The sequence below is a fragment of the Gadus morhua genome, chromosome 9, assembly GCF_902167405.1.
Source record: "Gadus morhua chromosome 9, gadMor3.0, whole genome shotgun sequence".
In the NCBI taxonomy this organism is placed as follows: Eukaryota; Metazoa; Chordata; class Actinopteri; order Gadiformes; family Gadidae; genus Gadus; species Gadus morhua.
The window spans coordinates 22,390,528-22,414,154 of NC_044056.1; the positions used below are offsets into that span (position 1 = coordinate 22,390,528).

Below are 23,627 nucleotides of genomic sequence, written 5' to 3' on the forward strand. Positions count from 1 at the left end.
GTGCGTCTTGCTGTGTGAGTGTGAGGGGGAGTGGGAGTGGGAGTGCCTTGTTGTACTTCGGCTGTCACTTGATTGCTTTAGAAAGCTCGCTCAACGTCGTAAAGGGGCCGTGCCTGTCTGCCAGGTGGACACTAACCTCCCCACAACCAGCTTCCCGCACACACACAGCGCTCCAGCAGCAGGGATAGGAGGGTTGACCAGGCAGCCAGGAGGGCTCATAGCGTTGGATCGGTGCTGCAAACCGCACGTTTGCTCTCACTATCCAAACTGGATTTCCTTATAACCTGACGGCGTTATTTTATGCTGCAGGACCGGGGACGTTTCTTCTCACAGTAAAGGTGAGTTCGGATATACTAATGTAATATTCGCTGCCATCCTGAAGTTTTGCAGCCAGGATTTGTTCTTACAGTTTATCAAGTAGTCTATAAATAATTCCGCGAATACTGCTGCATCCTGAAGCCATTATGTAGTGGTTATTTTTTTATAATAAAAAAGTAAATACAGTGGGCTATTGTAGGCTATGTGTAACACTAGCTTTGAAACCTACAATGAAAATAGCATTCCATTTAAGTGATTAATTAATGTTGAGTGTCTTTCAGAAACAATTGCTCATTTTAAATAAGCATCGGAGCAAAGAAATAACACATTTCGTCGGCCTTCCTGTCTGTTTCTTGGCATATGCTCAATTTGCCGACATAGGCCCGCGAGGGGCGACGATTCCACATTAAACTCAAAAGTTGATAGCCTCTAAAACTCTATATATTTTCAGCCAAGGGGTCAAAGGATGGAGTCAATACCTGCGGGAAGAGACTCCAGCTCCTCGCCCTCATCCAAACAGGAGCTGTCCTACCCTAGCTCCAACCACCTCAAGCCCAACCAGGTCAGCGAGACGGTGCTGTACGGAATACCCATCGTGTCGCTGGTGATCGACGGCCAGGAGAGACTGTGTCTGGCGCAGATCTCCAACACGCTGTTGAAAAACTACAGCTACAACGAGATCCACAACCGCCGCGTGGCCCTGGGCATCACCTGCGTGCAGTGCACCCCGGTCCAGCTGGAGATCCTGCGGCGCGCTGGGGCCATGCCCATCTCCTCCCGGCGCTGCGGGATGATCACCAAGCGCGAGGCCGAGAGACTCTGCAAGTCCTTTTTAGGGGCTCACTCGCCCCCCAAACTACCCGAGAATTTTGCGTTCGACGTGTCCCACGAGTGCGCGTGGGGCAGCCGGGGAAGCTTCATCCCGGCGAGGTACAACAGCTCCAGAGCCAAGTGCATCAAGTGTTCGTATTGCAATATGTATTTCTCCCCAAACAAATTCATTTTCCATTCGCACCGCACGCCCGAGTCAAAGTACACGCAACCCGACGCGGCCAACTTCAACTCCTGGAGGCGACACCTCAAATTAACCGACAAGAATTCCGCAGACGAGGTTGCCCATGCGTGGGAAGACGTTAAGGCCATGTTTAACGGGGGCAGCCGCAAAAGAACCCTGCCCATGTCTGGCCCAGAACCCGGTTCGTCGCTAAAATCCCACGGACCGCGTCTTTCTTCGAGCTCACCCGAGATCCCTCCAAAGATCCTACGCTCCGATGACACCCGGGGCGGCATGAACATAACCACCGCGCGCAGCTACCCCGTGATCCCGGTGCCCAGTAAGGGCTTCGGGATGCTTCAGAAGATCCCGCCACCCATCTTCCCACACCCGTATGGATTCCCAGCCTTCGGCCTGTGTCAAAAGAAAGAGGACAGCCTACTGGGAGAGCAGGCCAAGCACAACCTATCAGGCGTCCTTTGGCCCGGCACCAAGGAGAGCGCCTACCATCCCTTCCCCATGTTCTGGCCCACCGCGGGGAGCCTCCCCTTGCCGCCTTACCACCAGTCACCACACAAACCGCCCTCAGAACTTGTGTGCCCCCCTAGACCCAGTGACATGGACTTATCCGAGCACAGTGACCGAAGCACCAACACGTCGAAGGACAGCCTGATCGACAGCGAGCGGTGCTCCAGCACGCAGTCCGCGCGTAACGACGAGGACAAGTCCGGAGACGAGGCGCGCACCATGGACGGGATGACCCTGGTGCCGAGGAAGATCAACTATGTCTCTGCGTTCAGACCCGTCATCAAAGACCCTGAAAGCATTGCGAAACTCTACGGAACGAGGGGAGGCTATAACAGTTCGCGTAAGGGATACCTGTCGCCAGATTTTCTTAGCGAGAGCTCCAGCTACCGGTCCGCGTCTCCCTGCGTCGACAGCGACGGCGAGCCAGACGTGGACGTCGAGACGAATAATAAGTCACCGGAGGACGAAGACTCGCGGGGGGCGTCCTCCCTGTGTCTGCGCGCCCTGCCCGGCCAGAGCCTGGCGCACGGCCTGGCGCACGGCCTGGCGCACGGCCTCCTGACGAGCGACGCGGAGCCCAAAGCGGCCCCCCGCGGGGACACCCAGAGGATGAGTGGACACGTAGCGCAGTCGTCGGAGAAAGATGTCCAGAGCAAACCGTTACCAGAGAACCACGTAGCCACATCTTACGCCGAGGTGAGTTGGAAACGTTTGTCTCATTTCATTTTTTCACTATTTTTATTTTATTTTATGGTTAGAGTTTGAGGTTCAGGCTTTTTTTTTTTTTTTTTAAAGTCTGTGATTGTATAACCACTCATTCTCCATAAACGACACAATTATTTAATTTTAATTTTTATTTGTGGAGCTTGAATAACTGTTTTGTGCGTTAAGGTTTATACTCCGGAGAGGGAGGAGGTAGGCCTACAAGGAAACAGCCCGTATCACTTCAGACCTGCCAGCTATCAGAGAGGACTTCTCACATCAAACGGTCAGTCCTTTGGCCTCATGGAACAACGTCTACCAAACACAAGGCGAATAGGAAGAAGTAACACCGCTTTATTCTCTCCATCAGACGAAGGCTCCAGTAAAGAAGAGCCATCTTCCACCGTGGAGGAGGTGGAATCCAAGTCCTTCAGTGAACCAACCAGCGAGGAATCAGACGAGGGTGAGTCCCATCAAGGTGATGAATCACAAGCCTCGATTGAATAAGGCATAACTGGTTTAGATCTAACTCGTTTCCTATGTGGTGGTTTCCAGGGAAAGAGGCCACCGCCAGGGCTCCCTCCGCACAGAAGGACCAGGAAACACAGGCAAAAGGTAAGACGGTAGGTTAGCCTTTATTACACATATTAGTTATTATATCAGTCAGGTCAGTCAGAAGAAGATGTCTATATGAACCCAGCAGCCATAGCTGCGGATGATAATAGGCTAATGATCATATTGAAAATAATTATTATCATGATAATAATTGTAATAATAATAGTGATTAGAAAAGATATGATATTAATAATAATAATTGTACATTATTATATATTATATCATATTATATGAATAGGCCTTATATTATTGATGATGGCCCTAGGCCTACACATTATAATGAACCTATTTTGGACAGTGACCGACAGTAACATTAAGGAGAATTATCTTTGGTATATTTTGTCCCATGTCGCAACTCTCATTTGATACCTTCAATTATTCTCCTTATGAAGATTAATTATCACATTATACCAAATCAAACCCCACCGCAAACGTTATGCTTGAAGTTATGTTAGAGTAAGCCTAACAGATCAGATTCCCGTTTCAGTCATTTTTTTAAAATAAGCAAAGGACCACAAAATATACATCATAAGCGCAGAATGATTGTGTCGAAATCTGCCTTGGTTCACAATCACACCAATTTCTGATAATGGTCTAGGCCTACAATTGTTTTATTGCCAAACCGACAAAAGCACTTTACAACATAAAAAATTGCGCAACCAGACCAATATTTGTTAACCTTGTCTGTTCCTGCAGAAGAACTTCAGAAACAACTTATGGAGCAAGTTGAGCTGAGGAAGAAGCTTGAGCGGGAGTTTCAACATCTTAAAGGTATGATGGTTTCCTCTTATTACACAAATTATTTAATGTTTTCTCCCGCTGGTACATTCCTAACGGTACAAATTATAATCATAATGATGTGCCACGGAAAGCAGAGGAGTTCAGTAAAAGGGCCCAGCTTTATATTTCATCTCGCTCTAAATGTTTTTTTAATTCAGAAGTTTGGTACGCGTTTGTGAAATGCACACCTATTAACGTTAAGATATCGTTGATCATTCCCAAAATAGCTTTAATATGACATTTTACAAATTGCAGTCTAAACTGATATAAAACGCTCTGTGCAAGGGATTGGATAAATGTTTTATAAATGTTGTATTGTCTGTAAAAGCACTTTGTAAAGTCTATTCAAAAGCTATATATAAATAAATAAATATATTTATATATACATAAAAGCATAAATTATAGTTATAACAACCATAACTTAATAACCATAAGTTATGGTCATTATAATTAGCCGTGACCATATATATATATATAGTAGGAATATTTGACTATGGCATTGGGTTGGGTCCACTTCTTGGACCCTACACATTCATACAAAGTTGTATGCCAGCTTGCCTGCACGTTGTCCATTACAAATATATCTCTTCTCTTTATGAATCAGATAATTTCCAAGATCAGATGAAAAGGGAGCTATCCTACAGAGAGGAGATGGTGCAACAGCTGCATATCGTCAGAGGTGAGAAAAATAATTGAACTGGTTGACAATAGGCCTACTTGCATTTTTATTATTTTTAGGTTTCGCTATTTGCCTATTGTCCAACCTCCTTGATGATAGACTACATTAAAAAAACCGGCAACAATCTGCTTCATCTTAAATATAAAATGGACCGAGAAATAAATACTTATGATAGTCTAAGAACAATTCAGATATCTTATATTAATCTAATAGGCCTATTATAAAAGATACATCAGCATACATGTCATTAATTCTGTTTTCATTGATTGGCCTACATTCTTTGACATGCTCTTATTTCAATATGTTGTTGAAATTGTACAACCGAAAATATTTTAAATATTTTTAACTACGTTTTCCGTATTGTTTTTTCGAATGAAGAATTGCCTTCCCCATTCTCCTCTTAGCACTCGCATTACACACACACACACACACACACACACACACACGCACACACGCACACACGCACACACGCACACACGCACGCACGCACGCACGCACACAACCACACAACACACACACACACACACACACACACACACACACGCACGCACGCACGCACGCACGCACACAATACGCACACACGCACGCACACACGCACACGCACAAACACAGGCAAAGACAGGCACATAGATTAATTAATTCATTAATTTATGCCATTATCCCTTTCTTCCTAGAAGCTCACGACGCATTACATCATTTCTCCTGCAAGATGTTAACTCCACGTCACTGCGCGGGTACATGTTCCTTCAAATCACCCCTGTTGCCCCCGTGAACCCGGCAGTAGAACACCAAATAGAAAATATTGAAACAATGGACCTACATTCTGTGTTGAAAAAATCAAGAAACATTGGGAGGGAAAACAAGCTTGACAGAAGCCCTCTGTTGTGACTGTTTGTGTTGTAACTGATTGGAGCATATTGGATTGTGTAATGTATCGGTCAGAATCTTCCCCTTCATGAGGTATTATTTTGTTGTAATTTAATATACCATTTGTTGATTATATTTATTTTGAGGCAAAGTGCAATGACATTATATGTAACCAGTCATGATGATGATGATGATGATTATTATTATTATTATTATAGAGGTATAGAATGTAGAGCCTATCAAGTATTGTGAATTCTCCTCTTACTTTTGTTGTCCTTTTCATCTTTATAATACACATATTTTGAATGTTATGCACTTTAAACGAGTGATGAAAATAATGATAACCTACGTTTGTAAATAAGCGTACATATGTGATGAACATACATTTTTACAACGCGCGAAAAAGGGTTTGCTCTTATATTGTAAACACCAAATTGTCTAAATGATCTGCTAATTGCGATGATCACCAACTGATTCTTCCTAAAGTAGCCCTTTGGTTCGTATAGATATGTTTTGACAACTAATGAAATTTTGATTTTAATAAAACAAATCTATATGTTACTGCGTGCTTTAAAGTCCTTTACCTGACTACCTCAAGCTCTTTCAATATTAATTATTTACTTTATTATTAGGTTTGCATTTTGTTCACTTGTTTATTGCAATTATTTATATTGATATATTATAGATATCGATATGTGTAGGTATGATGTTATTGTGACATGATAGTGAGTCATTGGGTAATAGGTAAAACTGCCTAATGTCTGCTTGATGTCTTTATTAAATAAAATAAATTAAAGAGTGGGCCTAAATAAAACAATATAGACATAAATGGGCAAAGTCAATATGTGAACGCCATCCCATAGGTAACTACAATTAAATGCTGAAACGTCTCAATTATATGGAGGGATAGTTCCTTTGCAGCAAGACGGCGACATCTAGTGGATGAAGCGAGCACTGCGCCCTCTGTCAAGCGTTGCCAGATTTGGCCAGATTTCACGCCCAATCTGGAAACACTTGGCTGCACCGCGCTGCAGCCAGTGTTGCCAGATCTGTTGACAAATCTGTCCCAATCTGGCAACACTGCCTATGTCCTCTCCATGCTCCTCTCTTCGTCCCTGGAGGGTGAATATTGCGCATGCGCACCCAATGTAACAAGATGGCGGAAAGTGCGGAACTGAAGGTATAGCGAATCCAAACATTATATTTGATTTATAGATTATTCCTATATTAAAGCCTCTATTACCTCTCACTTAAGCCATCCCCTCGATGATGTATGTTTTATTATACAGCAAGCAGACAAATAAGATGTGAATTTGATTTAGGAATAACAATTAGCTTGCAGGCTAGCAAGCGTTAGCTTTGTTATTGTTACTCCTATAACGTCAGGCAGCCTTTCGATTTAATCTATCACCTGCGTGTTGTGTGTTTGTATATTATATGTTATGTTATACGTGCTTTAATGTGTAAATTATGGATTACCATTGCGGTCTTTTTCAGTCGATTGAAGGCTTCGCTAGCTGCAACGCCATATATGCTAAAATGGGCTCTGTCTATTTTCTGGAGATGGATCACTACTATCAATCTGGCAAATGACTACGGATTGCATATATCCTGTTTTATGTGTTCATACGATATCGAATTCGAATCAAATGTGTATCATCTCCGCTCATTGATGGGAGATGGACATTGATGGTTATATTTTGGTCATAACACCACTGCTCCACTCTGTGTGTTATTGAAGTGATGGCTGGCTGATTCATTCAGTCTTCACTTGTTTTCCCACTAGTTCGAACTCTTAACTGTTGCTTTAAATGTATAACTGTAATTCTAAAATTCTCTATGAACTCGTGGCCAATCAATCAATCTAGTCAGGATCTTGGTATGTTTAATTCAAATGTGTTTAAATCAGCTTTCTTTGAGAGACAAACTCTAATTTCCCAATTAGTAAAACAATTTTTCTTTCCACCAGCAAATGGTAATGAGCCTACGAGTTTCAGAGCTCCAGGTGTTGTTGGGATACGCAGGACGGAATAAACACGGGCGAAAACACGAACTCTTGACCAAAGCCATTCACCTCCTCAAAGCCGGCTGCAGCCCCGCAGTGCAGATGAAAATCAAGGAGCTCTATAGGCGGCGCTTCCCCACCAAAATGGTATCGCCACTGGACCTCGCCCTGCCCACTGTCCACTCCTCTACCAGCCTACCGACTGGCCTCACTCAGTTGGGGTTTGACAGCCACGGTGCTCCGTCTCCCCTGCTCCCCGTCTCCCTACTGGGGCCCAAGCACGAGCTGGGCCTGGCTCACCTGCCGTCGGCTCTGCACCCGGTACACCCTGACGTTAAGCTCCAGAGACTGCCCTTCTACGACATGCTAGACGAGCTCATCAAGCCAACCAGCCTGTGTAAGTCCACGGCTCTGCTTAGCAGTGAATTAGGGTATGGGTATGGGACACGCAAAGAGAACTGAAACCACAGATCTCCGGATTGGGCTTGGGGGCAAACCAATGCCGTAGCTGATAGTATAACAGTTAGTGTTTCAATGGTACTTTGCCAGCATTGAATCATATGTAATTGCCAAGATCCATTACGAACCAATACCTTTTGCTCTAACAGTATTAGTCGGGGTTCATTAGAACATAATGATTGACATAATACGTTTTCTTTCTTTTAGAGACATCTAACATGTGGTGTGTCACCAAAGCAGAAAACTAAGTAGCTATTTTTATATATATGACATGTTTGTTTGTTATTTGGTGGTGGATCTTTGTATGGGATATTTTCAGACAATATAGGTGAACTCAGTCATGCACTATCCCCATTCCCAATTTATTTGTTTCGGTTTAAAGCCTTGCAACATTGAATCTTCAGATGATATTATCTTGATGGTTAAACTCACTTGAGAATAATAATATCCACATTTAACATGATCATAATTATCAGTTTGGTTGTTATCAGTTAATAGTCTATGCTAAAATCAAAGCTTTACATGTATCCAAGGCAGAAGTGTATACACTATTGCCTTGGATACTTAAGAATAATTTTAATAACGTAGGTTACATTTACCCAAGTTATTAAGGCAAATGGGTTTTTTCGATCAGGGCAAGAACGATTCAGTTTGAGTGTTCAATTTCAAGTATGAATGTATATATCTGGTTGGCTATGTCGTCATGCCAGCAACTAGACAAGTGTGTGCCTTCTGTTGACATGGTTTTCTTTTGTTTTTATAATGAATTTGTAGCCTCTGACAACAGTCAACGATTCCAGGAAACATGTTACGCGTTTGCACTGACACCGCAGCAAGTGCAACAAATCAGCAGCTCCATGTAAGTGTGAAAGGAGCTCACTGAGGGAGTACTGCACACAGACCTGCATGTCATTCAAACCAACCTCCATTGAGCAAACATTTATTCATTCATTTATATTTATGTCATGGTGTTTGCCCAACGCAATTGTTTCACGCCAGGAATATGCCTATTCAAAATCAAATAAGGCTATTATATGCAATAATGCTTGTATGTTAGCAATTTATGTTAACAAATCGTCTAACTCATATTTCACTTCTTTAGGGACATCTCTGGTACCAAATGTGATTTTGCGGTTCAGGTCCAGTTACGGTAAGCCACAGAGTGTTTTCCTGGGGGGGTAGAGGGGTATTTAAGTTTAATCTGCTTCAATGTCTTCAAAAAGACCTTGAAATACAGGCATATCAAAACATGATTACGCACAACTCAGCCTCTCTGACATTGTTAAAAAACGATCTCCATAGATAACATATAAGCGTAGCTATGCAGAATGTATTTTTATTGCTAAACATTTGTCTCAGTAGCCAACACCCTAGTGTGTTGATTGTTTGAGCAATAAAAGGTATCTGATAGCAAAATAATACTAAACAAACAAACAGAAGCCTGAGCTTCTTGAAGATAATTATATAGATAACGGAGGTCACAGCGGCTTATTTTGATCGGCTCAATACAATCCAGTACTTAATGTTTGGTACATCTATCCAAAGATGATGATAATAACAATCCATTGGATTGACACGGCGCCTTTCAATGGTCCGAAGGTGGTGGTTTGGGTCAACACCTACAGGACTTGACCATCTTCTATGTTAATGTTTCGGGGACTTGCATCATGCATTTATTTTTGTAACAGTATATCACACTGCATCTAGAGGATCACTCAAACTACCCGACACTATCCCAAACAAAGGTGGTCACAGGCAAAATGACAACAATAGGGTGTCAGTGGTCGACTGCTAAATTGTTGAACCATGTGGTAAATACAGTTTTCAAAGCATCAAGGCTTCCAAATGATCCGGTGCTCCTTATTATCGTTTAAAATATCCTGTACCAGAAAATAAGTCTTGGCTTGATCGAGGATAATGATAGCTGGGTTATATGCGACATCAGATATCATCACAAACATGGAAGATGAAAAGCACTTGATAACCAAATATTGCCTCCTTCCCTCCCAGTTTTTGTTTATCAGAGACGAGCTGTCCCCAGGAGGACCATTTCCCTCCCAACCTTTGTGTGAAGGTGAACGGAAAGCCCTGCACCCTGCCGGTGAGTGTTTACCGTCGACCACCACTGAGCATGCACCTCGTCCATTGTACCACCAGTCAGTCATAGGCAATGACTGACTGACTGATTAATGTATTTATTCTTTGTTTACTGCAGGGATATCTCCCTCCAACCAAAAATGGAGTGGAACCAAAAAGGCCCAGTAGGCCCATAAACATCACCTCTCTGGTGAGGCTGTCCACCACGGTCCCCAACACCATCGTGGTCTCATGGACCTCGGAAATTGGCCGGGTAAGTTGACACAAAGTGAAAGCTCTCATCCAGACAACTGCACCACGGCGTGTGTGTTTGTGTGTGAGTAACATGAGAGTTGTAGCGCCCCAGCTGATGCCTTGTGGTCCTCTCTGCGTCTCCTCCTCAGAGTTTCTCCATGGCTGTGTATTTGGTCCGGCAGCAGACGTCCACTGTGTTATTGCAAAGACTACGGGCCAAAGGAATCAGGAACCCTGACCACTCCAGGGCTCTAAGTATGTGGGGGCCGCAGTCGCAACATCACGTTTCTACATTAACAACAATAACTATCATGTTATAAACTAGTAGAGGAGCTGAAGAGTTTCACTTTTTCTGCCTGACCCATGATGCTCCAAATGGAAATATATTTGTAACACCGTTTTACCGAAACTTTTTTTTTTTTATCTTTTAAAGCCTGTTTCCCCACTCTGTATCCCATTTGTTTGTTGGTCGGGTGATTCATTGTGGTATAAACAATGTTCCTCTCACATAGACTAATCTGTCAAACGCTTTATTCTGTTTTCTCTCATAGTAAAAGAAAAGTTAACCGCTGATCCCGAGAGTGAAATCGCCACAACCAGTCTACGAGTGTCGCTCCTCTGTCCAGTAAATCCCTTTTCACCTGGTTTAAATCCTAGCTCTTAGATAGTTTGTTGCTCGTAACAGGTAGCGTCCGAGTGACTGAGTAGTTATACAAATCTCTGCTTATTCAACTTTGATTCGAGGCTCAAGCTAAAGGGCTTGCAGCATATGGTTAGGCAGTGCTTCAGTTCTTTACATGGTTTGAACCAAAGAAGATTTCTCTTCAGCAAAGAAGTCAATGAACGCTAAGAATCACTATCTAAAGTATGGAATGTCTAAACTCACTGTCTGAAGTTTGGGGGTGGGCTTAGCTCAGGAGGTAGAGCAGCTGTCTTGCAACCGAAAGGTTGCTAGTTCGATCACTAGCCCCTCCTTTCTGAGTGTTGATGTGTCCCTGGGCAAGACACAGTTAACCCTAACTGCTCCTGATGAGCTGGCTGTCGCCTTGCATGGTTGACTCTGCCCTCGGTGTTTCAACCGATGTTAGTCGCTTTGGATAAAAGCGTCTGCTAAATGCCCTAAATGTAAATGTAATAACTATCCAAGATGCAAATACTTAGGTATAATGCAAGGCTACTGCTCTGGATTTATTGACCAGCTCTAATCCACAGTGGCTTTGTCCTGAAGATCGACCAAAGAGTGTCTCTAAATACGTGTGTTTCTTACCTTTAGCTAGGGAAGATGAGGCTGACCATCCCATGCAGAGCGTTGACGTGCTCACACCTGCAGTGCTTCGACGCTACGCTGTACATCCAAATGAATGAGAAGAAGCCCACCTGGGTGTGTCCGGTTTGTGACAAGAAGGCCCCCTACGAGCACCTAATAATAGACGGGTGAGCCATGGCACCCACCCGTCCACAAACTCTCGTGTCACTGCATAACCAGTGGTTGTTGGGAAACTCATGACACCTAGAAAGCTGTAATTGGTTCAATAAGACTAGAGCTTGACTGGTTCAATCAACCAACTCTGTTTTCCATAGGCTTTTCATGGAGATCCTGAATAGCTGCTCAGACTCTGATGAGATTCAGTTTGTTGAAGATGGGAACTGGGCCCCTATGAGGTCAAAGAAGGAGGTCCAGGAGGTGTCTGGCTCCTACAACGGGGTCGACTCGGGTAAGAATGTCTGCATGTGTACCGACCGCCAAACACTGATGCACTGTTGTTGCTCTGTTGTTGCTTTGTTTGTCTGAGATCCTTGTGTCCCTCTTCCCCTCTCTTTAGATTCGGCTCGAACCGACAGCTCGGATCAGAAACACGGTTCCAACCACGACAACAAAAAGGTAGACGTGATCGACCTGACGCTGGACAGCTCCTCAGAGGAGGAGCTGGACGACGAGCCCCCTCCCAAGAGGCCCTGTCCCTCGCTGTCGCCCCAGTCTCCTCCCGCGACCAAGGGGTGAGTCCCTCCAGCGGCAGGGAGCGCTGCTCTCTGAGGGCACCTTCCAACGCTTTCCCCTCCGTCCTGCGGCGCGTCCCCACCGTCCAATTAAGCCGTTTCTTTCACCCCTTTTCTCCAGAGTGTTGAACCTCCACTCCCAGGCGTCCCCTGTGAGCCGAGCTCCCAGCATGCCCCCTGTGGAGACCAGCTACATTCCACCTCCTCCACCTCTCATTCAAGACTACCGCCATTACTACCACACACCCAGTGACCTGCCAGGTATGTTTCTCAGATGGCTCAGATTACAAGCACGTTGATTTGCATTGCAAAAATGATCTCCAAGCTACCGAGACTGATGATCTCTCCTTCCAAAGAATATCAACCAATGTTTTTTTTATGATCGTTACAGATTTAAATTTCTTCTCCTTTCTACAAGGCGACAATCAGGTACATGTCCTCCCTTTACAATCCCGTTCTAATCGACCACACACCGTGTCCGAGCCCGTCTCGGTCCCAGCGTCTCTATACCTATGTGTTGACGTCTCCGCCGGGTCTCCCTCCCTGTTCTCTCCGCCCCCAGCATTACAACATGGTGATGGCGGCGGCGGCGGCGGCGTCCGCCTCCACCTCGGAGGACCACGACCTGCTGCTCAACCGCTTCCTGCCCTACGGCTCGTCGCAGATGTTCCTGGAGCAGCCCTCCACGCCGGGCAGCAGCACGCTGGCCGCCACCAACGGGGGCAGCAACAGCGGCAGCACCAGTAGCCTGGTGTCCTCCGGCAGCCTGCGGGAGCGCGACAAAGACCGGGAGAGGGACCGCGACCGCGACAACCACTCCATCTCGGGCATGTCGAGGTCGTCGGCGGAAGCGGCGGCGGCGGCGATGTACGGCTCCATATCTGACGTTATCTCCCTGGACTAGAGCCGCAGGCGACCAGACACACACACACACATGTGGACCCGGACACACACAGGGGACCGGATACACACACAGATCCGGACACACACACAGACCTGGACACACACACACACACACACACACAGACCTGGACGCACACACACACAGACCTGGACATGGACACACACAGACCTGGACACACACACACAGACCTGGACACACACACACACACACACACACACACACACACATGCGCACACATGGGACACACACACACGGGACTCGCACACACGGGACACGCACACACGAGACACACACGGGACACGCACACATGGCACACACACACGCTCGCGCGCGGGGGACCGGACCCCAGGCCCGGATAAACACACGTCTCGGAAACACACACACAGGGCTGAACGCACCCACAGGGCTGGAAACACCCACACAAACCCGGACTCATACATACGGACCTGGACAAACATACCCGGACAAACGCACACGGACCCGGACAAACACACGGACCTGGACACGCACGCATACCCGGGCACCAACACACACACACAAATGGACCCGGACACACACACACACGCAGACCCGGACGCCAATGACAGAGGGGAGTTTGTTTGTAAATAGAGGAAGAGGATGTCAGTGGGAGAAAAAAAAACTGCTATGTACAGAGAGGAAATCTATTTTCAACTTGACTTATATGTATATAAAACCTAGGACAAATCCTGTCAAGTAAGTAAGTTACTTCGATTGATATTTTTCTGTGAATACCGAACACTTTTACACACCTCTTCATGTGGTCTTTTGATTATATTGTACCTTTTGTACCTGGTTTTTACGGTTTTATTTCAATATCTCATGTCAATGGCATTATTTCTATATAAGACGAAGTGTGAGGAACCTTATGTGGGGACACTTTATGGACATGCTATTTAGATTGAAGAGAAAATGGGCATTGGTACACATTCGCAGGTGGCAGTTCCCTGCCAAACAGAATGTGTGATGCAGAATGTGTAATGCAGAATGTGTCCTTCTTACTTAACCTCTGTCAAACTCATTTGTACTACCATCACATTTTTCCTGCAGACATTCATGCTGTGGTTTATTATTTTTACGGAATTATTTATGATGTAAGTTATGTTGGTTGTATGCTGTCTAATAAGCATTCCCTATGTCCCAGGAGTTGTAGCCACTAAAACCGCTAAAGGTCCTACTGTTTCATATCTCCTCAACATAATATTTTAAGCTCACTTTGTTTGCGCTGCTTTCTGTCGAGTCATACGGCTGTGAATTTTTCCATGGAAACATCATATTCTTACAGAATTGGGATTTACGCTGTAGAATGATGCATAACAGAATAACCCAGCCTCTCTTTTGTTGGGATGTGCAAAAACACGTGGCCAAAAACCTTTTGGACCATTGTGTTCATCTGAGTTAATCCACTTGAGTTGTATTTATGCTTAAAATGTCACGGTAGCAAATTAGTGCTCTGAAACGCTAGTTACAGTGGGAGGATATTTGATCAGACTTTGAATCCTATTAATTGTTGTTGGCCTAACGATGGTCCTAATTCTCCACCTTCTAGTCCTCCTGAATGCATTATTTAATATCCACCACACTTGCTTTGAGTGACATGTCATTCTTAGAACATGCGCATTACATGCATTTAAGACTTGATGCATTGTTTTGGCTTTGCATGTGTTGCAGATTTGGTCCTTTGGAATCGCCTGAAATCTCTACTTTCACCTCTGCTCTTACTTTGAGTGGATGTGAAAGGAATAGCCTACCTTTTGTTCAGTGTCTGCAATAACCTAAAAATAAAGAATAAAGTTAAATGTGAATGCTTTCTTCATAAGTGTATCACAGTACATTTATGCCCAGAAGATAAAATCTGGCCCTCGTCATACAGTTAGGATTATTTATTATCATATATATTTTTTTGCATTTTGTTTGATTTGTGGATACGCATTGCTGTCATTGTATGATATTTCTTTTGTAATTACATAATTAATGCTATTTAAAAAAATATTGTTGCTTGACATGCATTGTACATTTTTCCGTTCTGTTTTCTGTCTGTTTTACTATCAAAGATGTCAGTTATACGATGGAGGCTTTGATCATTTTGACCTGCTTCAAAGTTCAACTGTGCTGTTTGATATTTGTAAGAATTAAACAAATATATAAAAACACATTTGTAGTTGCTTTAAGATGTGCACCACTTGACATTTTATTTCCCGCTGTAATTTCATTACTTCAAGTAGAATACAGTAGCTCCTATTTATTGCTATCTTTATTTATTTATCTATACTTATGAACAGTGAGTGATTAAGTACCGCATAAAAGTATAAATACTTTAAGAACAGTGAATACAGTACCTGCGTGAATACAGTAGATATTTATTAGGTGCGAAGATTCAAGATGGTTTCATTGATAGAGACGAGAGAGAGACCACTAGTTGTACGATCTGTAGCTATACATTTTGGGGATTAAACTCGTGTCAGTATAATATGAAGCCAAACATCTTCCAAAAGGGAAGTGAAATAACATTTGCACATTCTGAAACTAGGGCATTGCTATCAGTAGGCCTACCCAGTTTATGAAACACATAGTGTGAAACATTTTCAGGGGTGTCAACATGATTCAGATAGGGATTGTAGTTTTATGTACCTCAATACCATATTTTAAAGGAAACATGACCATAGTATACATAGTATACAAATTATTATACAATCATGTATTGGACATTACAGCTGATGTATAGGGACGGGCCTATACTGTGGCCCATCTGAGTACTGCACCAGAGCTTTGTTTTCAACCTGTCCCGTCGCACTGCTTAAGCGTCATCGATGGGCGTGACGTATTAGCGCGGCGTCGTTACTGACTAGAACAGGAGCTGGCGATGCCTGGATTTGATTTTTCCGCTATTTTGCTCGTTTAATCTGTGAATGGCGCCGAAACAGGACCCTAAACCTAAATTTCAAGAAGGTAATTATCCGGACACTCAAGGGTTTAATGGTCCGGTGAATCACAGCAACAGCGGAGGGTCGCATGCCTCGGCCCCCTCGGTGATGGGGGTCCTCCCGCCGCCCAGAAGCTAAACGGGTGTCGGGTTTTTTCTCTACAAAACGCATGGCGATAGGTTCTTCACAGCGATTATACACAAACGGAATGTTTCGTAACGATGTCACTGGTTGCCCTGGTTTTAAAAACTCGGGGAGATCACATGTAGTTCCGTGATCTTCTAGCATGCAGGCTATCCGCTAGCTCCCAGCAGCACCCAGGCCCTATGCTCTACCCTTATGGTAAAACTAAATGGACTGCATTTATACAGAGCTTTTCTAACCAGCGGACACTCAAATCGCTTTACACATTCACCCATTCATGCACCCATTCAAACACAATGGTGGTTTCAACAGTGCAAGGCGACAGCCAGCTCTTCGAGATCAATTAGGGTGAGGTGTCTTGCTCAGGGACACATCGACAGCTAGGAGGCGCTGAATGTCGAACCAGCAACCTTCCGGTTACCAGCCAACCCACTCTACCTCCTGATCCACATGCCGCCCATATATATATATACACAGTATACATATTATATATACGCCCCTTATAACGTTATAGCTTCATTATTTCAATGGTGATGGTGTGTGTGTGTAGTGGATCCTCTGGGATAGTTGGCGGATGACCCAGCAGCAGGTGGGCTTTACAGATCGTCACCAAGTTCTCACTTGCACATTTCAGTTAATTTGACTGTAGCATCTAACGTTATGGAAGGGTGGGTTGTTGGTACCCACTGTGCTCTGGGTACCATTGTGCATCGCTCCCTTTGGCAGCACGTTGTCGGTTATGATCATGTTGTTTAATGCCTGTTGTTGCTACATTAACCTTTTGATCATCTGTGTTTAGGTGAAAGAGTTCTCTGTTTCCATGGGCCATTGCTTTACGAAGCTAAGGTAGGCTACAGTGGGGTGTCTAATTATTTTCATTTATACGCACCAAATCTGTTATTCTGTTTGATTTAAGTCAATATAAACACCTGTTCTCACTTCTCTTTGCAGTGTGTTAAAATAAACGTCAAGGAAAAGCAAATAAAATATTTTATTCATTACAGTGGATGGAATAAGAAGTAAGTTCTCACTGAGATTTTGAAATTTCTTTGATGCAAGCTCAATGTTGCATAGTCGGTCTAGCTATTATTTTTATTGTCTGGACGTTTTTTACAGTTGGGACGAATGGGTTCCTGAAAGTCGAGTGCTGAAGTATGTTGACAGCAACCTTCAAAAACAGAAAGAGCTTCAGAGGGCAAATCAGTAAGTTTTTCTCTTATTTCATTGCTAATTTAGTTAACAAATCTGAAGGCTTAAGTTTGATTTTCTCTGGCATATGCGTCCGACCCCCCTCCCGTTCAGACAGATTACAATAGACCTGTTCCGGGCCTTCCCATTCACCACCCTTCATCTAATATGGGGCCTGTTTGATTCGATTATGAACAGAGAAGCGCCTATCGTTGTTGCCGCTGCTATGTCACACGTTGGGCTGCTGTGATTGGTTGTAGGTCTACCCAATTGCGTCCAGGGGCTTTTTTTTGTGGAACCCTATGATAACACCCCATGGAAATTCAAAATTAAAAGAGCGCTTCCAGACTAATGCTGATTTGTGAATTGACCATTCTTAGGTTATCTCTTCATAGTTTTTGGAAAGGGTTTCACAAGCATAAATTAGCATATGATTAACGAAGTTCAGTACATGGACCTTCACTATAATCAAATATGCATCGATATATTTATGATGGTAATTTTAGATCAATATATTCTGCCTGTATATGATGTGTCATTAATACCTTAACTTGTTGTCTTTTGAAGAGACCATTATGTAGAAGGGAGGATGAGGGGTGTAGCACCGAATAAGAAGATTCCTGCAGCCGTGCAGAAAAACGATGTGTAAGTGTTCAAGTCTCTCGTGTGTTTACCTCTTCTGCCTTCAATGTATCCTTCTTCTCACACGCACGCGTCACTGCAAAGCAAATTCAGCTTCTGCATGTTGTTTTTGTAAATCTGTGTATCACTGAGCTATTTTTGTTTTTTCCCCTTTAGGAAAACCAAAAAGAACAAACTGAAGCGTAAATATGTTTTTTTTGTTATTCACCATCATCATTATTATTTAAGAGTCAAGATTGCATTATGGAAGAATTGTCTTTTTAAAACCAAATGCATAAACATAGCGGTAGTGTAATTAACAGTGCATATTAATAATAATTAATTGCAATTATATTGCACTGGACCTGAACGACATATGTTAACATGACTGTAGATGGCATAGTTGAATGTACCAGTACTGACTACCATAAGGATTTAGTAAAAGTAACTTTCTGGTTTGAATCCCACCAGCCCCAGGGGCCGGAGAAGGCACGAGTTCTGGGGGAGACCAGGCCCACCCACCCAGGAAGAAGAGGGCCCGTGTGGATCCAACCGTCGAAAGTGTACGTACACAATCGGTGGTCCAACTGCATGTTCATCGTCAAGTTTGTCTCACGTTTAATTTGGATGCTTGAATTTGAAAAGGGGACAAAAATAATCCAACACGATCATTATTTACTTTGTGTGGTTCTGATTTTATCCACCATATAATGTCCCAAAGTTGTGCCAATCTCACACTTGAATGAGGTTGTATGTCAGGGAGCGTTGCTTGAATATGTTCGTGTTTCTGCAGGAGGAGACATTTATAAACCGAGTGGAGGTGAAGGTTAAGATCCCAGAGGAGTTGAAACCCTGGCTTGTGGACGACTGGGACCTGATCACGCGACAGAAGCAGGTCAGTCCTGGATGTCTCTTGGGATTTTATTGTATTTAGTTCATATGGTTTGTATACGCAAAATGAGGATTTTAACCGCATCTTCCTGAAAGTGCCTGTATCTGGTCCGCCCGTGTATTGGCCACGCCCCCTTCACCCCAAATGCAATGACGTAGTGAGGCGTTTACTCTTGTGACTTGACTTGAGACACGATGACTCAATTGACTTGTCTGTGTTTATTTTATGTTTGGGTTTAAACATTACATATAAATATTTAAAAAAATTATGTTGTCAATGCACACATGACAAGTGTCTCTATAATGTAACTCCATTTGCGAGCGCACAATGGGAACAGCATTGTCATGATTGAATGAATACCCTTTCGGTCAAGCTCGTCGCTATGGAATGGTCATGATTGATGATCAGGCTCCTACCGATGCTACCTGATGGACTATGGTTCAGTTCAGAACACAAATCCACCCAATCACCAAAAGAAAACATTGTTATTGTGAAGTTCTGTTTTTGCAAACCACAGACACGTTGAATCTAATTCTCTTCACTGTTAATCGTTCATGATGCATTGGTTCGCCTTGAAAGATTGTTAATGTTGTGACTGTGGTTAAGAAGTGGTTAGGTTAAGGCACAAAAGATACTTGGTTAGGGTTTGAAAATTATCATCTTTTGGGTCAAAATACCTGGTTTGTTGCCTGGAATATGAATTCAAAATGTCTCAACATCTTGATAAAGATACCCAGTTTTGTCCCCAGCCAAAGGGATCAGATGGTTTTGAACAGTGCTCTAATAAATAAGCTAATGTTATTTATTTGCAGTTTGATTACGTTGTAGTCTTGCTTTCAGTATTTCATTTTTTCTGAATATTTTTTTGGCTGAGAATAAATTATGCCAAAATAAGCTTTATAAAGTGAACTTTTCTTTTTCGTTAACATTTGTTTAACCGAATATCAATAATTTATAATGCTAATAGAATTTGTGTGAACAGGTTAGATATATTGTGGGATGGTACTAGTACGTTCTCTTTACTAGACTTTTATAATGTAATACTGCAGTATCTTTGGGTTGGGAAACAAGATGATTGACTTGCCTTAACTACAGACTCTACTTAATGACCTGTGACTTGACTTGCCAAAGCAAAATGTAATCGGGACTTGCTCGAGACTTGGACCAAATGATCGAGTCATACCAACTGATAATGCACTGGGTGCTATTCGCTCTGAAACATCACATTCTCTCAGGCTGAAATGAAATCTTAATTTATGCTGTGTTCTAGCTATATTGACATTGATTCAGGGATCACTTGCACAACAATCTCAAAGGTGTTCTCCTCCTTCAACAGAAATCACATATTATAGCCCTTGTAGTTGTGGAGATATACTCTGTTTACCTAGCCCAATGAAGAGGTTAATGGATGCCATTCATATATTTTTCTTAGTTTTCATTCTCACAACAAATCTGTTAAACTTGCCCTTTATCTCATCTATTCTCATCTTGCTTCTTCTTTGCCTTTCAGCTTTTTCATTTGCCTGCCAAAAAGAATGTGGAAGCAGTTCTTGAAGATTATGCAAACTACAAAAAATCAAGAGGAAACTCTGACAGCAAGTACAAATGCCATTTATTGTTTTACCTTTATCTTTTCTTCATAGTTTTTATGGAATATAGACATCTGTGCTATCACATATTATACTAGATTGTGTTTAATATCATTTCCGTTTTGATTGCTGCCCTCGCTCCCCTCACCCAAGTCCTCTTGTAATTGTCTTTCTGCCTTGTGTGCATGGCTAAAAATACTACAAATCTTTTTTTTTTTTTTTTTAAAGGTGCTTTACAAATTAAGTTGACATAAAATCCCTTTGTGTCATGATCATGACCTGGTCACCTTTTCTTCCCATGAATGTTGGCCTTCAGAAAATTACACGCATGATATCTATGTCTTTGTTACTGTTTTTGAATATGGCTTCCATTATGGGAACTCTTGCTCTGATTGGTCCATCTCCACCCTTCTCTGGGTCAGCCCTTGGCACAGCCCGGAAATATTAAAAATGTCGTTGTTAACACTTTGGGTTTGAAAGGCCTTTATGTATTGTCTTAGTTCCCTCCCTTTTAGGAATGCTGTGATCTTGTATTCAGTCCCATGTAATGGTTAACACCATTATATCTTTAGGTTAGGGCAGTGATTTTTATTGAAGCACTACCCTGCATGCGTTACACATTCCGATCTCTATCTATCGAGTTTAGGAGGTGGAGAAATCCTAAGTAGAAGTTCCTGCATGCTGATGAATAATGTGCCTTTCCTCTGCCCAGGGAATTTGCGGTTAACGAAGTGGTGGCTGGTATCCGAGAGTATTTCAACGTGATGCTGGGCACGCAGCTGCTGTACAAATTTGAGCGGCCGCAGTATGCAGACATCCTGGCCAACCACCCCGATATCTCCATGTCCCAGATCTACGGGGCTCCCCACCTACTCAGACTCTTCGGTACGCACTATGCACCCACCTCCTCACTTTTTTTTTTTCAACTGTCAAACACAGGGAGGCCAAAATGATCCAGAGACCCCAACAAACACACCTTCCAACCGTGACACATTTAGAGGTGGCAGCCATATTGAAAAATGACTGTAAAATGAATGTAGGATGCCTCACTGGGTGCTGTCATGCCAAATTTGTACCGGGTGCCAAATTTGTACCGGGCACGTCAACAGTTGTCCGTTGCCAGGCAACGGACAACTGATTACGTAAGGGTTGTTCGTTGCCGGGCAGGTTTCAAAAAACATTTGCGCTCATGTTGCCAAAGACGAAATAACATAATACAGATAACGGATCGCTAGATAACACTTGTTTTTACTTTATATTTGTATTGTATTTAATTGTTTAATCACATTTAGCTAGTAAACTGAGTGTTTAAAGCGGGTTTCAAAAAACATTCGCGCTCATGTTGCCAAAGACGAAATAACATAATACAGAAAACGGATCGCTAGATAACACTTGTTTTTACTTTATATTTGCATTGAATTTAATTTTTTAATCAAATGTAGCAAGTAAACTGTTTAAAGCAGGTCAAGGACGAAATAGCACAATTCAGATAACGGACAAGTGCGAATGAACGAGCTTGAAGGTTCGCGAATGTTCGTGAACCTTTCATGACATTCGACGCGATCGTCCGTTGCCAGGCAACGGACGACGCGATCATCTGTTGCCAGGCAGGTTTGGAATGGATTACGTATGGATGACGCGCCTGGTACAAATTTGGCAGCCGGTACAAATTTGGCATGACAGTGCCACTAAACGTTTATCCAAATCAAGTGTTGACGTCTCTCTTTGTGGTTGTGAACAGTGAGAATCGGAGCGATGCTGGCGTACACACCCCTAGACGAGAAGAGCCTTGCTCTGCTGCTCAGCTACCTTCAGGACTTCCTCAAGTAAGTCCTGGTTCACAAACCATGCTCTCGTACTCTCTCCATGTTACTAGCATGCAACGTCCTGGCACTTAATGTACGCACTTATTGTGTGTCGTACATCCTGGCACTAAAATAGAGTACTTCGCTGTGCATCATCCTACCCTAGCTTTCTTTGTTATATAAGGGGAATGGGTTAACCTAGCAAATGTAAGTGCTTGCCTCTTGTTTCTATGAACATCCTTACTATTCCAACAGCGATCAAATATAATTTCTCCTTCTTCTGACAAATGTACTTGGTGTAAGTCACTTTGGAAAAGCGTCTGCTTAATGCACTAAATGTAAATGTGCTAAATCCTTTCCCTGCGCTCTGTTCCAGGTACCTTGTAAAGAACTCGGCTTCGCTGTTCAACGCCAGCGACTACGAGGTGGCCCCGCCCGAGTACCACCGCAAGGCAGTGTAGGGTCAGTGGAGTCATGGCGTCGTCGTGGTTACCAGAGGACTTTTTGGCCTATCTGAATGGAGGATTTCACTCGAGGGGAACCATTTGTATTTGGTCTCGGAAATTGAGTTGTGATTGGAAGAGGAATAGAAGGAGAACATTTCAAGATCTAAGGCCAATCCAGTGAGAGAGAAATCATTAACTGTGATTTGGAAAGCTGCACAGAATTGCTATTCCCACATTGGTATGTTTTTGAGTACCTTTGTTGTTTGTTGTTTTTATGACGCCTGTATTTCCTGGTTTTTACCCAGATCTTTTGAAAAGAAAATCACTTTGTTTTGTCTGTTTTTCATTTGGTCTTGTTTCTAATGTTTGCTAAAATTGTCATGTTTGCTGTTGTCGTTTTATAATAAAAGTTCTTTTCTTGTACATTTTATGTTTCCAAATGTAATTTCCTGAATTGGGGCACATTTGCTCATGTTATCAAAGGCAATTAGCATACAGGAAATGGCTTTGAATCCTTGAAAGTCTCACCACTGACCCAAATTGCTATCGATAATGGGCATTTTTTATAATGCATGCCCAAACCACGCGTGCATTTACAACACGGAGAGAGGCTGGTTTAAGAAGTATGTTTGGAAGAAAGGAGTTCATCCTGGGGCTGTATTCAACCTCAAAGCCTTTTGCTTAATGGCCTCGGAAGATTTATGTTGCGGAGCGGCTGGATGTTCCCAGAGCCCCAGGGATTATGGGACACCTCTGGGTTTCCCGACGTCTCCCCGTCTCGGTGTATTTACTGTGGCTGACTTGGTCTTTGTTCCCCCCT

General features: G+C 43.2%; 3 protein-coding genes across 6 annotated transcripts; all 3 read left to right on the forward strand.

Annotated features, from left to right (window-relative positions):
• Window positions 1-74: 74 nt before the first annotated feature.
• On the forward strand, window positions 75-6,044 carry skor1b (SKI family transcriptional corepressor 1b). Of its 4 annotated transcripts, none has more exons than XR_003977986.1 (8): window positions 75-338; window positions 770-2,536; window positions 2,732-2,828; window positions 2,913-3,005; window positions 3,098-3,165; window positions 3,854-3,928; window positions 4,542-4,616; window positions 5,291-6,044. XR_003977986.1 is itself a non-coding variant. In XM_030366755.1 (8 exons), the coding sequence occupies exons 2-8, from the start codon at window positions 785-787 to the stop codon at window positions 5,386-5,388; spliced, it is 2,250 nt and encodes a 749-aa protein (XP_030222615.1). In that variant the 5' UTR covers window positions 76-338; window positions 770-784; the 3' UTR covers window positions 5,389-6,044. The 4 variants fall into 4 exon arrangements, 2 of the variants coding, with proteins under 2 accessions (XP_030222615.1, XP_030222616.1); XR_003977987.1 differs by having other exon boundaries at window positions 5,294-6,044; XM_030366755.1 differs by having other exon boundaries at window positions 76-338; window positions 3,098-3,157.
• A 538-nt stretch (window positions 6,045-6,582) lies between these two features.
• On the forward strand, window positions 6,583-13,247 carry pias1b (protein inhibitor of activated STAT, 1b). Its single transcript, XM_030366764.1, has 14 exons — window positions 6,583-6,663; window positions 7,453-7,885; window positions 8,722-8,806; window positions 9,050-9,097; window positions 9,958-10,048; window positions 10,163-10,297; window positions 10,428-10,533; window positions 10,830-10,903; window positions 11,552-11,712; window positions 11,860-11,993; window positions 12,102-12,276; window positions 12,398-12,537; window positions 12,668-12,705; window positions 12,839-13,247. Exons 1-14 carry the CDS (start codon window positions 6,619-6,621, stop codon window positions 13,178-13,180), a joined length of 2,007 nt encoding a protein of 668 aa, XP_030222624.1. The 5' UTR covers window positions 6,583-6,618; the 3' UTR covers window positions 13,181-13,247.
• Window positions 13,248-15,997: 2,750 nt separating this feature from the next.
• On the forward strand, window positions 15,998-23,232 carry morf4l1 (mortality factor 4 like 1). Its single transcript, XM_030366794.1, has 12 exons — window positions 15,998-16,147; window positions 17,066-17,112; window positions 17,218-17,285; window positions 17,383-17,469; window positions 18,022-18,099; window positions 18,253-18,278; window positions 18,547-18,638; window positions 18,869-18,970; window positions 20,478-20,566; window positions 21,269-21,441; window positions 22,298-22,382; window positions 22,738-23,232. Exons 1-12 carry the CDS (start codon window positions 16,108-16,110, stop codon window positions 22,820-22,822), a joined length of 972 nt encoding a protein of 323 aa, XP_030222654.1. The 5' UTR covers window positions 15,998-16,107; the 3' UTR covers window positions 22,823-23,232.
• Window positions 23,233-23,627: the final 395 nt, after the last annotated feature.